General features: G+C 44.7%; 1 protein-coding gene across 3 annotated transcripts in view; it reads left to right on the top strand.

Moving 5' to 3' along the window:
* PPP2R2C (protein phosphatase 2 regulatory subunit Bgamma) overlaps window positions 1–15,266 on the top strand; it is a 47,250-nt gene extending 31,984 nt beyond the window's left edge. For all 3 annotated transcript variants that reach the window (XM_077934497.1, XM_077934496.1, XM_077934498.1), the window contains 6 exons: window positions 639–751; window positions 4,307–4,484; window positions 6,581–6,745; window positions 9,788–9,957; window positions 12,822–12,913; window positions 13,836–15,266. In XM_077934497.1, the coding sequence (XP_077790623.1) occupies window positions 639–751; window positions 4,307–4,484; window positions 6,581–6,745; window positions 9,788–9,957; window positions 12,822–12,913; window positions 13,836–14,127 (1,010 nt within the window). In that variant the 3' untranslated portion in view covers window positions 14,128–15,266. The remainder of the gene's footprint in view (window positions 1–638; window positions 752–4,306; window positions 4,485–6,580; window positions 6,746–9,787; window positions 9,958–12,821; window positions 12,914–13,835) is intronic.
* The last annotated feature ends 642 nt before the right edge of the window (window positions 15,267–15,908 follow it).

Below are 15,908 nucleotides of genomic sequence, written 5' to 3'. Positions count from 1 at the left end.
TGTTAAAACAGTGGCACATGGGCAGAACCATTCATAATATGGCAGTGGAGCCAGTCACAAAATGATTGTGCAGAAATAAATTGTATAATCTCTTCCTGTTTCCTAATAGTGGCTACATTGGTTATACCAAACAATTTGGGAAGTGATAAAAAAAATTAAGAAAAGAATGAATAAATAAAAAGTTTGGCAAACAGCACAATTGACTACATTAACAGTGTGTGTAATATTAAAAGATGGAAGACATGGGGAACCATCTGGAGCAGATCTGGGGAAAGCATAGGGGAAGAATGAATCGTGCCCCCTCCCCAATTCCATTGAGAGGTGCCTTCTGCTGTATGGGGGCAGCAGTCCATGTGTCTAAACTAATACATACAATATGCATGTTGTTCCTTTTGTAGAACAAATACTTCTTATACAGTAGTTTAGGGAAGCTTTTATTATTTGATTAATTATTGTATTTCAATATTTTGTTGGAAGCCGCCCAGAGTGGCAGGGGAAACCCAGCCAGATGGGCGGGGTATAAATTATTATTATTATTATTATTATTATTATTATTATTATTATTATTATTATATTTTAAAATGAGGGAAAATGTGACAGTTACTTCTCATAACAGTGCTGATGTCTTTTTTTAAAAGATAAAACTATTAAACTGTGGAAGATCACTGAACGAGATAAGAAACCTGAGGGGTACAATTTAAAGGATGAAGAGGGGAAGCTTAAAGATCTTTCTACGGTGACATCACTTCAGGTGGGTAGATGGAGAGTTGTTTTCTTCACTGAAAGAACAACTCGTGATGTTCTAATATTTTATGTGCTGCATAGCTTCAAACAATGGAAAACACTTGAAAGGCAACACACCAACATGTGAATAGGCGTTTGAATGTACAACGGCAGCCAGGGAAGCTGGGAGCGAAGGGTGTCAAATTTCTCATGGTTCCCAGTAACCCCTGGATGTTACCATTTCCTGTGTCTAAAGCCTAACTCTGTGCAGAGATGAACCAGGCAATTTGGTCTGTTCTATTAGTAAAACTTACATCTTAGGCTCAAATGGACGCGGGTGGCGCTGTGGGTAAAAGCCTCAGCGCCTAGGGCTTGCCGATCGAAAGGTCGGCGGTTCGAATCCCCGCGGTGGGGTGCGCTCCCATTGCTCGGTCCCAGCGCCTGCCAACCTAGCAGTTCGAAAGCACCCCCGGGTGCAAGTAGATAAATAGGGACCGCTTACCAGCAGGAAGGTAAACGGCGTTCCGTGTGCTGCGCTGGCTCGCCAGAGCAGCAATGTCACGCTGGCCACGTGACCCGGAAGTGTCTGCGGACAGCGCTGGCCCCCGGCCTCTTGAGTGAGATGGGCGCACAACCCCAGAGTCTGTCAAGATTGCCCATACGGGCAGGGGTACCTTTACCTTTACCTATTAGTAAAACTTACCTCTTAGGCTCAAATGCCTGAAAGATGAAGGGTTATAAAAAACCAACAGGAGATAGTCTATTTTAAGGCCACACATAACCAATGTTTGGAGAGTAAATAAAGACACTTACCCATCAGCCATATGCTATGATAAGAAGCGCAGGAATGGGGGGAAAGATAAAATCCAGACAGATTAGGGAAGCAAGATTGGAACATTCAAAGGAAGCTGGCATTTTACATGAAAGAGTGGGAAAGTGTGTGGCAGACCCTAAGTAATGAAGCCAAATTTTGGAGACTTATGGCTGTAGGAGAGGGTGAAGGGAGAACCATAAAGGAGGCCTGAGTTTCCCTACATGAATGGTTTCTGCATTGTAGTAAGGGTTTCGGAGAACCCTCAAATGTCTATTCCCCTATTCTAGACCTTCCTATGGAACAGGGTTACATTAACTCAACAGGCATTTTAATTCCAGGCTAGTCATCTAGTGTTGTTGTTCCAGTCTTTTAAAAAGGTAACAACAAACCAATAACCTGCTGGGTGTACCTTCTAAACTGTTCTCCAGATACCTTCTGAGCAAGCCAATAATATTAAAAATTGTTTCCAGCCTTTATAGACCTGACCACAGCTTTCAACTCAGAAAACAGGTCCTGCCTTTGAGAGAAGCTTGTTGGTACCAATTTTGACGGAAAATAGCTTTGGTTAATTCAAAAACTCCATCAGAATAATGTTACCCATATATTAGAGGGTTTAAATGGGCATCTTGTGGAAGATAAGAATATTTGTCAGGGAGTCTAGCAAGGATGCATTTGTGATTAATTCCCCCCCTCCCCCGCTTAAAACAAGCACGGTTCCAAACTTTATGTACACGAGTTACCATGCTTTTTCATCTATTTTGGGGGACTCAGTTTTAAGAAATTGAGGGGAGATGGCCCAAAGTTGTTGAGCTTCTCCCCCCATGCATCTGCAGGCAGAAAACACTCCCTAGATCGTTTCCCGCACCCAGTGGCATCGGGGAAAGTTGCGCTCCTGCCAGCTGGCTGGCGGGTGCCCCGCTTCTCCTCCCCATGCCACTATCCGTTTGTTGGACGACCCCAGTTTTTTTACACGGTGTTTGAATCTTAAAACCTCGTCTAATGCACAGAAAAATATGGTATGTAGTTTTGCTGTCGGTCAATTAGATAGGATTGTGACACATGTTAACTAAGCTCTTTTGCAATAAAGATTACCCGAAAACTAATACAGTGGTACCTTGGGTTACGTACGCTTCAGGTTACATACTCCGCTAACCCAGAAATAGTACCTTGGGTTAAGAACTTTGCTTCAGGATGAGAACAGAAATTGTGTTCCGGCGGCGCGGCGGCAGCAGGAGGCACCATTAGCTAAAGTGGTGCTTCAGGTTAAGAACAGTTTCAGGTTAAGTACGGACCTCCGGAACGAATTAAGTACTTAACCCGAGGTACCACTGTATAGTTGTTTTTGGGAAAGGACACAGAAAGCATAAGTGTCTCTGCTGTTGAGCAGTGTAGCTCTTTTATATAAGCAGTCAAAATGACGGTATGCAGAACTAGACAATGGATGTAAACAGCTTTTATTTCTAAAGGCGGCCGATTGGTGGAGTCTGTTCCAAAACATATTTGTAGGAAAAGCAGTTGCTCAAAGGTGTTTTGGTCCAAGATCTGGAGTGAAGGCAGTGTCACTTCACTGGAAATACTTCAGAATGGGTTCTTGAGAAAACTACTTCCTTTAATCCTGAATACACCAGCAGCTTTGAGAGCAGAGACAGCTGTGCCCTCTACTGAATCAGGAGTTATAGCAGGTTGATGCAGTATTGGTGCAGAATGAATGAAATGGGCAACTCAAGACTCCCAAAGAAGACTTGGTATGAAAAATGAGATTGTGGGGGGATTTGCCAGGGCAAAATGAACATGTATTCAGCGAATTAGAAAATTCAGTTTATCCCAGGATAAGGAAGTGATTAATGACCTTAATAAAAACCACTCCTCTCAATGGTATGTTGCCATTAAAAAGGGGCCATCAAGTTCAGATATATTTCTCTAACATTACCTACCAACAACTGATAAGGTTTTTACAGAATTAAGATTTCAACAGATGCTTTCCACAGATTTGACTAGCAGGAGTTGTCATATTCCTGTAAGAAACAGACATAGTACAGTATTTATTGCATTACTCAAGAAATTGTTATCTTGTGTTGCAATATAGTGGGTACCCAATATACAATATAGTAATTTACTCATTATCTGAGGAATATGTGATTATCTATATATGGGTGGCGCTGTGGGTTAAACCACAGAGCCTAGGGCTTGCCGATCAGAAGATCGGCGGTTCGAATCCCCATGACGGGGTGAGCTCCCATTGCTCGGTCCCTGCTCCTGCCAACCTAGCTGTTTGAAAGCACATCAAAGTGCAAGTAGATACCGCTCCGGTGGGAAGGTCAACGGTGTTTGCTGGCTCCCCCGGCCAGTAAAGCGAGATGAGCGCTGCAACCCCAGAGTCGGCCACGACTGGACCTAATGGTCAGGGGTCCCTTTACTTTTACCTTTATATCCCATCAAGTTGTTTACAACTGCAGTGAAAAAAAAATCCAAGTGAGAATCCTTGATTCAAATGTAAAGGTTTGTCAAGGTGACTTGTTCATTTGAGCAAGTTAAATACAATTGGCATTATGATTCAAATGCGTGTTCATACTTGGATATTTTTTTTAAAAAAAGCTTTATGTATTGTCTAATATTGTCTTGTATGTTGTATGTATGTTTTGAGAAGTTCTCAAATAGTGACAAATGTTTTAAAATATACCAAGTTCAACTCACAATTCACAAATCTACGAACAGCTCCAAGTTTGAAATGTTGTTTAAAACACATTTCTTTATTACTTTTTTATGTAGGTGCCCGTACTGAAACCCACGGACTTGATGGTAGAAGTCAGCCCCAGAAGAATTTTTGCTAACGGCCACACCTATCATGTCAATTCAATTTCTGTCAACAGTGACTGTGAGACATACATGTCAGCAGATGATCTTCGGATTAATCTCTGGCATTTAGGAATTACAGATCGAAGCTTCAGTATCCTTTCTCATGGTTACGCGCACTAGTCAGCTACTACAGTTTTTTGTTTCAATGCCTTTCAGACATCTCAGTCTCTGGCTGCTTTGTAACTAAGGTACTAAGCAAACAAACCAATAAGGATGACGCCTGGAGACTTCTGCATTACCACCCCACTCAAGCACGCCCCCTCGCCCCCGTGACTGAAGGGGGCAGGGCCATGCTATGTGCATACACTGTGTGCACATGCTGTCGTCACTCACAAACGAGTGCATCACACGGTGTGTGTGCGCAGCTGCCGTGAAATTTTGAGGGGGCCTGGCCCCATCCTTGAAAATTGGGGGGGGGGTTAGCTCCCCGCTCTCAGTTGGCACCCCTGACCCCACCTGAATATCCACTCTCTGCTGGAAAGTACAATGAGATATCAAGTCTTTTTCACTACTAACCCTCTTGTCAGGGCCAGCTCAAGAGGTTTTGCCACTTGAGGCAAAATCACCAGTGCTTCCCCTGCCCCCTCTTGATTTTTGCCCCCTGCCACCACCAGGCACCCACTGCTTGCCACAAATGGGTGCCTGCTGCCTCCTCTGCTGCCCAACCAAGGTCATGACCCCCTGGCCACCTCCAGGACAGCGCAGCAGGACTTGGCCATTGTGGCAGAGCACAGCCACCACAATGGAGGAACAGGAGGTGGTAAATACCCTGCCATGGTAAGTGGCAGGTGCCCAAAGTCATGAGACAGTGGCAGTGCCACCCTAGGAGCCTGCCACCAAGGCCACAGTCTCAGTACACCTCATGGCATTGCTTATGGTGACCACCCCCATCTCACACAACCCCATTCCATTTCCCCCAGAATTTAGCTAGCAGTGGATAACTACTCAAGAGGCAGCTGACCCTGTATAAAAAAATGGGCAGTCATGCCAAAATGACGTTTTGGTCCACCATCTTGATTAAAAATGACATCCAGTGTCCAAATGGTGACAAAGTCTGCCACGTTACCTTGGGAACCCTTGTTCCAAGTTTGGTGATGATATAGAGAGTAGGCCACACCTATGCTGTGGTAGAAAACAGGTCAAGTCCCACCAAGCTCACATTTTGGTCTGCCATCTTGATTCAAAATGGTGCCTGGTGTCCAAGCATCAGCAAAGATCATTGCCTCCACTCTGGGAACCCCTGAATCAAATTTGGTGACAATATCTCAAGAGGCATCCAAAGGCACAGAGAACAACGAAGCAGGCAAACTATTTTCTAAAATATCTAGTAGATAGTGTCTGACGGTTATGGCCAAATTGACAAATCAGCAATTCTCTCTAGTCTAGGCCAGCAGAAGAGTTAATGTAGCTTTCTCCTGGCAGGTGCTATAAACTGGATTAAGGTTAGAAAGAGATAACTAAATTGGTCAATGAATGAAATCCCTACAAAAATACAAAACAGGCTGCTGATGTGGCCTTATTAAGGACCCATAATGTTTGAAAAACTACATTTCTCAAGGATGTTGAAGCTCATAAAGCAGTAGCAAAAGGTTATGACAAAGTGCAATGATAGTTCTTCTCATTGTCACACACAGATAATGGCAGATATATATTAGCAAATAATGGGATGAGTGCTGGCGCCTACGGCAGTGGTAGGAGGTTCCTGCTGATTGTGAGCTGAGTCTGAATCAGCCCAGGAGTTCTTTCAAAGAGGCTGATTGTGGACTTCAAAATCCCCAAACAGAACTTGGATCACTACTTCACAGACAAAATCTTATTTATCTGAACATTGGGGGGGGGGGGTTTGCATTTCAGCCTGGTTGCCAAGGCAATACCTGATGCATAAAAGGCCCACTTTTCCCTCCTCTTTTTAATGGGTTTTAATGGAGATTTTTTTCAAACTCTCAGATTTCACTGTCAGTCCCATAACTGCATCAACTGCATCCTCAACAGCTTAGCAGAACAAGTGGTTTTGACTAATAAAATGTACAAAGCCAATGTGATTAGCTAATAAAAGGTATTTTTAGCTTCCTAGCTGTAATTCAGTAGCGTTTTCAATGAGAAATCAGTAATGTGGCATACATGAAAAGATGGTAGAGAATAACAGTTTGTCTCTGAACATGTTCCTTACTAAATATTTCCACTCAGACATTGTAGATATAAAGCCAGCCAACATGGAGGATTTGACAGAAGTTATTACGGCATCTGAATTCCATCCTCACCACTGCAATCTCTTTGTTTACAGCAGTAGCAAAGGGTCTTTGAGACTTTGTGACATGAGGGCATCAGCGCTCTGTGACAAGCATTTTAAACGTAAGTTACAGAGTGAGATTTTCATTTAAAAAATGTTGACATCTGCATATGGCCTACTTGAATGTGGAGGTTATTGTTTATGCACTCATTAAAAGTAGAGATGGCTCACTAATAAGCGCCATGACCATTCTGCCCCCCCGCCCCCCCCCCCACCATAGCCACCTGCCCAACAGCCAATATCACTGGGGCAGGGGGACCGGATTACCATAAATCCTGAATTGGCTATAGGTGAGACTGTTCTCAGCAAGATGAGTGGGAGTTGAATCATGCTTAGTTCAAGCAACCCAGGAAACTAGAGGCTCGCCTTGGAGAGTGTGGGCTGCCTGAAAGCCCTTGTGTCATGTCAGAACTGACCCCCCCTCACCCCCCGATGGGCACAGGGGTGAAATGGACGAGGAACACGAGCTGAGCTTGAATCCTGGCATGATGGAGGCACGGTGGGTGAGTAGCTCCCATCTCTGAGAAATTGGCCCATTCCCTACCCTAGATGGAATTGCACGGCCACTGAAGGAGCAGCTTTGCAGTTGGGAGTGCTTCTGGGCCCATGTCACGGTCCGGTTTACGGGCAGTCGAAGTCCTGGTGGAGGACGTCGGGACCGGGGGCAAGACGGCAGGGTGGGAGTAGGAATGAGAGTCTGGAAGCCAGGAGTCACGAAGCCAAGGGTCCGAGGATCAGGAAGCAAGGAGTCCAGAAGCCAAACGCAGCAAGGCAGGAAGCGTGTTGCTGTGGCAAAGAGCCAAAGGGAAATGAAGAAGAAGAGTTTGGGTTTGATATCCCGCCTTTCACTCCCTTTAAGGAATCTCAAAGCGGCTCACATTCTCCTTTCCCTTCCTCTCCCACAACAAACACTCTGTGAGGTGAGTGGGGCTGAGAGACTTCAGAGAAGTGTGACTGGCCCAAGGTCACCCAGCAGCTGCATGTGGAGGAGCGGAGACGCGAACCCGGTTCCCCAGATTACGAGACTACCGCTCTTAACCACTACACCACACTGGCTCTCCATGCTGACCTTATATCCCTTCCCAGCTCTTGCCACCAGGTGCTGTGAGTTACCAATCAGCCTCACCTGTGGGGCCGCGCCTTGCCTCTTGAGAACAAACTTAGGAAAGCCCCAGACCTGCGAAGCCCTACCAGTCACAGGGCCTGCCTCCTGCACACACTCCTGACAGTCCAGCTCCACCCCTGAAGGCTCAGGGAGCCTCAGTGGCTGGAAGTGCCTTTGACCAGCAGCAGCTGGTTTGACAGCTACGGCCATTCCTGGACCAGGAAAGCCTTGCCACAGTAGTCCATGCGCTGGTTATTCAAGACTGGGGTTCCTGCAATGCGTTCAACGTGGGGCTTCCCTTGCGCTTGATCTGGAGGCTTCAGTGAGTGCAGAATGCTGCAGCATGATTGCTGACAGGAGTGAGGCCTCTCCAGCATATAACATCCATGCTCAGAGATCTGTCCATTTGCTACTGGGCCAAGTTCAAGGTTTTACTATTAGTATATACAGCCCTTGTATATACTAATATACAGCCATGGTTTTCCCAGTAGTGATGTATGGAAGTGAGAGCTGGACCATAAAGAAGGCTGATCGCCGAAGAATTGATGCTTTTGAATTATGGTTCTGGAGAAGACTCTTGAGAGTCCCATGGACTGCAAGAAGATCAAATGCATCCATTCTTAAGGAAATCAGCCCTGAGTGCTCACTGGAAGGACAGATCCTGAAGCTGAGGCTCCAGTACTTTGGCCACCTCATAATAACAATAATAATAATTTATTATTTATACCCCGCCCATCTGGCTGGGTTTCCCCAGCCACTCTGGGCGGCTTCCAACTGAATATTAAAAACAGTACAGCATCAAACATTAAAACCTTCCCTAAACAGGGCTGCCTTCAGATGACTTTTAAAAGTAAAATAGTTGTTTATTGCTTTGACATCTGCTGGGAGGGCGTTCCACAGGGCAGGAGCCACTACCGAGAAGGCCCTCTGCCTGGTTCCCTGTAACCTTACTTCTCGCAATGAGGGAACCGCCAGAAGGCCCTCGGCGCTGGATCTCAGTGTCCGGGCTGAACGATGGGGGTGGAGAAGAGAAGACTCCCTGGAGAAGACACTGATGCTGGGAAAGATGGAGGGCACAAGGAGAAGGGGGCGATAGAGGACGAGATGGTTGGATAGTGTTTTCGAGGTTACCAGCATGAGTTTGACCAAACTGCGGGAAGTAGTGGAGGACAGAGGTGCCTGGCGTGCTCTGGTCCATGGGGTCACGAAGAGTCGGACACGACTCTTCAAACGACTAAACGACTAAACAATAACATATACAGCCCTTAACAACTTGGGTCAGTTTACCTAAAAGATTGCTTTCCCTCACATGTACCCACTTGACCAATTTGACTGGTGAAAATGGCACTTCTACAGGTGCCTCATAATACACTTTCTGCCTTTGTAAGTACTTGTTTAATGGCAGCACCTACACTGCGGAACTCCCTGCCTATTGATACCAAGCAGGCGCCTTCACTGAACTCTTTTTCAGCGCCTGCTAAAAACATTCTTGTCTAGACAAGCCTAAGCAGATGCTTAGAAAGTTGGGGTAATTTTAGTCTATTTTGATATTTTAACTTTTGTATGTTTTAAAGTAGGGTTCTCCCCCACCAGATTTTAATGATTTATCATTTTGTAAACTGGTCTGAGTTGCTTTACAATGAAACAAATAAATAATAAAAAACCAGAACCTAGGCAGTGATTAGGCACCTTTCACTGTGTGAAATGTTAGCGTTTTAAACATTAAGTCAGTTTTACATTAACAGGACAATCCTATGGATATATGTCTTGTTTTGAGTTAGCAGAGCTGTATTTGTTATTTGAGCCAGCTATTAAAAATACATTTTTAAAAGACCTTTATTGTGCCTTTTCTTTTGAGAAGTTCAAGATGGATAACAAATTTTAAAAATCAGATAAGAAATTACAACGTAATATTCTGATCAGTTTGAAAATGCCATGGCAAAATAAGTGACGTGTACTTCTTAATAGGCATATTTTTCTCTTTGTTTCACCTCATCAGTTTTTGAAGAGCCTGAAGACCCCAGTAGCCGCTCGTTTTTCTCCGAAATTATTTCTTCTGTGTCTGATGTCAAATTTAGCCACAGTGGGCGATATATGCTAGCAAGAGATTACCTCACTGTCAAGGTTTGGGATCTGAACATGGAAACAGTGCCAGTAGAGATATACCAGGTAAGTGTTTGTTTTTTTTTATTAGACCATGATGGTCTAATAAATGGCAGTCTAGGATAAAATCTTTTCAAACTCTGTGATACAGAGGAGACTGGATTACCGTATTTTTCGCTCTATAGGACGCACTTTTTCCCCTTCTAAAATGAAGGGGAAATGTGTGTGCATCCTATGGAGCGAAGACGCCATAGCCCGGCTGGAGCCTCCATAGGCGCGTGTCACCTCTCCAGCCGGGAGAGCGCGCGCAGGGCTAAAGAAGCCATAGCCCCGCGACCCTATCCCAGCTGGAGAAGTGACGCGGGACTATGGCAGCAGCCTCTCTGCTGCGCCTTTCCGCTGCTCCCTGACCTGCTCTTTGGGGCTGGTGGTGGGCTTCCCCCCGCCAGCCCCAAAGAGCAGGTCGAAAGGAACCTGAAGCCTGGAGAGCGAGAGGGGTCGGTGCACACCAACCCCTCTTGCTCTCCAGGCTTCCAAGGTAGCCGCCTGAACGCACCTTAAACGGCACCTTGTTTTAGAGCTGGAAAACCAGAGGGGGAAAATTCTCCCCCTCTCTGCGCAGCGCCTCCTGCCGCTTCACTGAAGGGGCACTGGGCAGAGAGCGGAAGAATTTTTTCCCCTTGTTCTCCCCCCTCTAAAACAAGGTGCGTCCTATTGTCCGGTGCGTCCTATGGTGCGAAAAATACGGTACCTTTGACATGTACGAGAATGTTTTTAAAGGAAGGGATGTGGTAGCAGTAAACTCTTCCAGGGCCAAAAGTCAGTGCTTTTTCTGACATTACTTAAAAGTAAGTAGCTACAACTGCTATATAAACCATTAAATAAACAGAAGGGGGTTACATAAAGAATTTATAATGATTCAGAGCCACTGAGAAGGAAAGCTTACTGACAGATTTTGCAATTTCCCCATCACTCCCATGCAAGAGGCAAATGAATCCTCTGGAACATGGGTAGGAGTTGTGAATGTGCCTGTCATTAAACTCCAACATATATCCAATACTATATTTTTAATCCTAAACCTAATGCCTCTTTGTTACTGTTGTTGTTTAAACTGCACCTGTGATGTCCTTCAGCTCCCAGGGATGCTAAGTTACTTCAGCCTCCTCTCTTCTGTTAAGCCAAGCCTGGAAACATGCCAGTAGGGCTTGAAATATAAACTCTTTGAGAACAATGCAAGCAATAGGGGCTTTGGGTTCATCCACACTTTTGCTTGTCCTACCACTTCCCCTTGGAGGAAACCTGCTCTTTACTACTGAAGTGGAGCAAACGTCCGTTGGGTTTCCTGCAGATTAATGTTTGTTCTGATTCAGCAGGAAAGAGCAGGTTTTCTCAGGGAAAGCAGCAGGGCAAATGGAAAACTGCTTTCTAGGCGTGCGACAAGTGCAGACAAGCCGAGAGAGCTGCTATTGCGAGCGCTTTGTGTGGGAGAACATGGCTATTGAGATAAGCACCAGCAAACTGCAGTGGAAGATGCACTTCACATTGCCCCTTTTCCTAGGAATTTGGGCTGAAATCCTGTAGCCACTTTCCTAGGAGTAAATCCCATCTAACGAGTATAGGGTTGTGCCATTACAGTGGTACCTCGGGTTAAGTACTTAATTCGTTCCGGAGGTCCGTACGTAACCTGAAACTGTTCTTAACCTGAAGCACCACTTTAGCTAATGGGGGCTCCCGCTGCCGCCGCACCGCCGGAACACGATTTCTGTTCTCATCCTGAAGCAAAGTTCTTAACCTGAAGCACTATTTCTGGGTTAGAGGAGTCTGTAACCTGAAGTGTATGTAACCTGAAATGTATGTAACCTGAGGTACCACTGTACATTGAAACTGAGCATAGGCCTCTTCTAATTTCACCTCTGAAGCAGGGATGGCAAGGACATTGAGCTACGTAATTCAGCTTACTACAGAAGTCTCTTTCAGGGAAACTAGTGTCACATCCCAAATAAATTAAATATAGTTCAGAAAAGATATGGGATCTGGCTTCTTTTATGTAGTACTGGTTTAAGTTATGTGCAATTTTTCCACAAATAATGAAAAGTTGGTTCAAAGATTAAAATATAAATTTAGGTCTGTAAATCTATGAAGAGTCTTTAAAAATTATCCAAAATGTGCCCTCGTTGCTTTTAAAAGAAATTCATTTTAAATGTTGAAGAGGAAAGCTCGCTTGGAATTAGCAATAGCACAACTAGGAACTTAAACAAAATAAATTAATCAGCAATGTCAGGTTTGCTGCTAGGGCCATTGCTTCAAAACAGAAATAAGCTCTCAGTCTCTAAAACTAAGATAATCCTATCAATTGCCTGGGAGCAAGCCCCATTGAACTCAATGGGCCCTTCTTCTGAGCAGACATGTATAGGATCAGGCCCCCAAGTGCTTAATCGCATATATAATTTTGTCCCATCTAACTCAGTGGGGTTGACTTTGGCTCAGTTGTGCTCAAAATAATAATTTTTTTAAGTGTCAGAGGATTACTGTAGGTAAGGGAGAGTCTTCTTCACGTTCACTATTTATTTACAAATGGGACTTGCAACAAACGTTCTTGTGCAGTTAATCCCCAGGCCCCAAGAATAATGCTCCAGTTCAGGGCTGCAGCCAGCCTGGAAGACCAAAGCTGAATGAAAGCATATATAATTCCTAATAGCAGGGCCAAAGCAGGTTGAGAGATATGTCTGGATCTCTTAACATAATCCATCAATAAAGTTACTTCAAGAAAGATGTTCTGTTCTCTTAATTTTATTATCAATGCTTGTGTACAGGCAACATTTAAAAAGCTGATTCCACCAAGAGCTGTTGGCAGTGGTGTTCTTTGAGGGCAAATGGAAAAATGGAAGGTCTAACCTTGAAATAAAAGCTGCTTTTTGCTCACGAAACAGGTTCATGACTACCTTAGAAGCAAGCTGTGTTCCCTTTATGAAAATGATTGCATCTTTGACAAGTTTGAATGTGCGTGGAATGGATCTGACAGGTAATATAGCCACCCAACTGTCTTGTTTACCATACAATGCTACTTTGATAAGATGAGAGGAGCCAGTCAAGAACACCATTATAGCTGATGCCTAGGGGGAAAGGCTTCTCTGATGTACTAGATTATGAAGAGGAATATTTCTTGCTCTAAGAGATGTTTGGAAAGTCTGAAATATATTGCTGCTCCCTTCAGTGGAGGGTGGGGGGAAGCAGAGTGGTGCTGCGAAGAAAGAAAACTCCACGTATTATCTATTCAAATACTGTATTTTTTGCTCCATAGGGCGCACCGGCCCATAGGGCGCGCCTCGTTTTTTTGGGGAAAATAAAGGAATTTTTTTTCTCCTTTATTTCCCCCCCAAAACCAGGTCGGGGAATCCAAACCAGGTCGGGGAATAGCGGGGTGGCGGCGCTGCACCTTCCTACTGTCCCCCGAGCTTGTGGGGCTGCCCAATATCTGCACGAAGCCCGGGCTGTGCAGCGCGCCCCAGGCTTCGGGATGCAAGCTGCTATCCGCAAGCCTTGGGAGCCTGACGGGAACTCCCACGGAGTTCCCAAGGCTTGCGGAGAACTTCCTGAAGCCTGGAGAGCGAGAGGGGTCAGTGCGCACCGACCCCTCTCGCTCTCCAGGCTTCAGCGAAAGCCTGCATTCGCCCCATAGGACGCACACACATTTCCCCTTCATTTTTGGAGGGGGAAAAGTGCGTCCTATAGGGCAAAAAATACGGTAGTTATTGATTTTATATCCCCCGCCCTGCCTCTCAAAGGAGCTTAGGGCAACAAACATGGGTAAAATAATGAAAGCCATCTTCAAATGATCTTAAAAATAATTCCAACACTGATTTCAATGGCTCCTGCGCAGAGGCTTTCCTCACTAGGTTGTGGCCTTCGTTTGTGATGTTTCCCCTGTTTTCCTTCCTCTGCAGTGTCATTATGACAGGAGCATATAACAATTTCTTCCGAATGTTTGACCGGAACACGAAGCGCGATGTTACGTTGGAGGCCTCCCGAGAGAGTAGCAAACCACGCGCAATTCTCAAACCTCGGCGGGTGTGTGTCGGAGGCAAGAGGAGGAAAGACGACATCAGTGTTGACAGCTTGGACTTTACCAAGAAGATCCTGCACACGGCATGGCACCCAACAGAGAACATCATTGCTATCGCGGCTACAAACAATCTGTACATATTTCAGGACAAAATGAACTCTGAAATGCACTAGGATTCCTCTTTGTAAACAGCCGTCCAAGAGGTGACAGGTGTGGTCGCTGTTTGAGATGTGATGCTAATCCTTTTACCTGGAAGCAAACATCACTGAATTCAATGGGTCTTACTCCCCATTAAGTGTCTGCAGGTGTGATGGAGATGGATTTGCCCTTTTAACTACCCCTACCACCCCATGAGACAACCACTCAAATCTTTTAATTTATTGCAATTGCCGCAGATATGTTTCAAAATAAATTCTGTTAAGAAGGGCCCGGTGTCCCACTCATCACTAATTATTTTATATTGTTTCTAAAAGACTGCCCACAAGAATCAGACACCTACGTAGTTCAAGGTCCTCCGTGATTCTTTTTAAGGATATCCCCCTTGTGGGGGAGGGGTTTAAGCCCACTAACCCAGTTGTAGTTCCAAGAGCAAGGAGTTACTGAAGCACAGAAATGGCCCCAAAGATGCCTTAAGCCAGAATCTGGAGCATAAGGAAACCTTGCAAGAAGCCACTGCTTGGGCCACGGCAGCTAACAGCACATATACAAGCAGAAAGAGATGTGGCGGAGATCAAAGGTAGATAAGAAGGCTTTTCAACTAAGGACCGCATGGTTGGCACTATCATAAGGTATCAGCTAAGGGGTGGGACCATTAAGGACAACACAAAGCAGAGGACCACCTGCAGCCTGTCAAGCAAAACTGCTGCATGACTCTTTCAATCTGCAGCTCTCCCCCACTATGCAATACCAGAGTATGTTTATGGAGGGACTGGCAATTCTTCTTTAAGGAAATCTATTTTCCGCTCAATTTGAGTAAGGTGGGTAGAATATGATAAGAGCTATCTAATGACTTTTCAAAATATCTGCCATTGTTACATCTGAAAGTTTCACTCTGAATGTTCAGAAAGTAAAAGGGCCAGGAGGACAGGCACTAGCTCACCTCAGGATACACAAAACGAATAAATGACTGTCCCAATTAATGTCACAACACCGCCATTTAAATCACTCTTCCGTCAGAACTCGGCTCTTCCTACCAGAACTCACTGAGTTGGCAATGCTAGCCCCTTGGACACGAAACGTGGAGATTTAAAAACCTGCAGCATGCTCAATGAAACCTGCAAGAGTGAGTTGTCTCATGTCAACCATCTCCAAGTTATTTCTTGGCCTGACTTAAATGGAGGAAAGCACAATCACCTAACTGGCCAGGCTGCCTTTCTCAAGATCCCTCTGCTGTTAATTAATTTTGCACTATTCTGCATAGACCTTTCGATAAATGAGAGGAGGGCGTCATAAAGAAACTTGCATGCCTTTGCACTTTGATTTGGAGGGGGGCGGGGAAAGAGAAGGGGAGAAAGTGAATCCAAACGGATTCTGTGACACCATGATTTTAATCAGCTTTGTTAACACTACATGAAATGAAGGACACCTGCCATTTTCTTGATGCTGGACATTGTGTACAGAAGCATCAATTCCAATAATCCACATACAGTATGAAATGTATACAGTAATTTTACCTGGGAATGAATGTTTGTTTATAAAGCTACTGCATACTCTACGAGACACTGGCAGTATTTATGTACACTGTATTCTAATTGAAATTTGAACAATCCAGTCTTCTTGTAAAAACTTTTAGGAATATGAATACTGTATAGAATTCTTGTTAAAGCCAAATAACCATTTTTCTTTTTTTAACAAAAAAACTTTTGGCTTTATTCATTAATCAGAGTAATTTAAAATATAACTGCACACTGGAATTTTATGTCTAAAAATTGTATTTTGGGGGGGTGGCGGGGGC

The sequence above is a fragment of the Podarcis muralis genome, chromosome 9, assembly GCF_964188315.1.
Source record: "Podarcis muralis chromosome 9, rPodMur119.hap1.1, whole genome shotgun sequence".
Taxonomy (NCBI): Eukaryota; Metazoa; Chordata; class Lepidosauria; order Squamata; family Lacertidae; genus Podarcis; species Podarcis muralis.
This window is presented reverse-complemented; position numbering and strand designations above follow the sequence as displayed.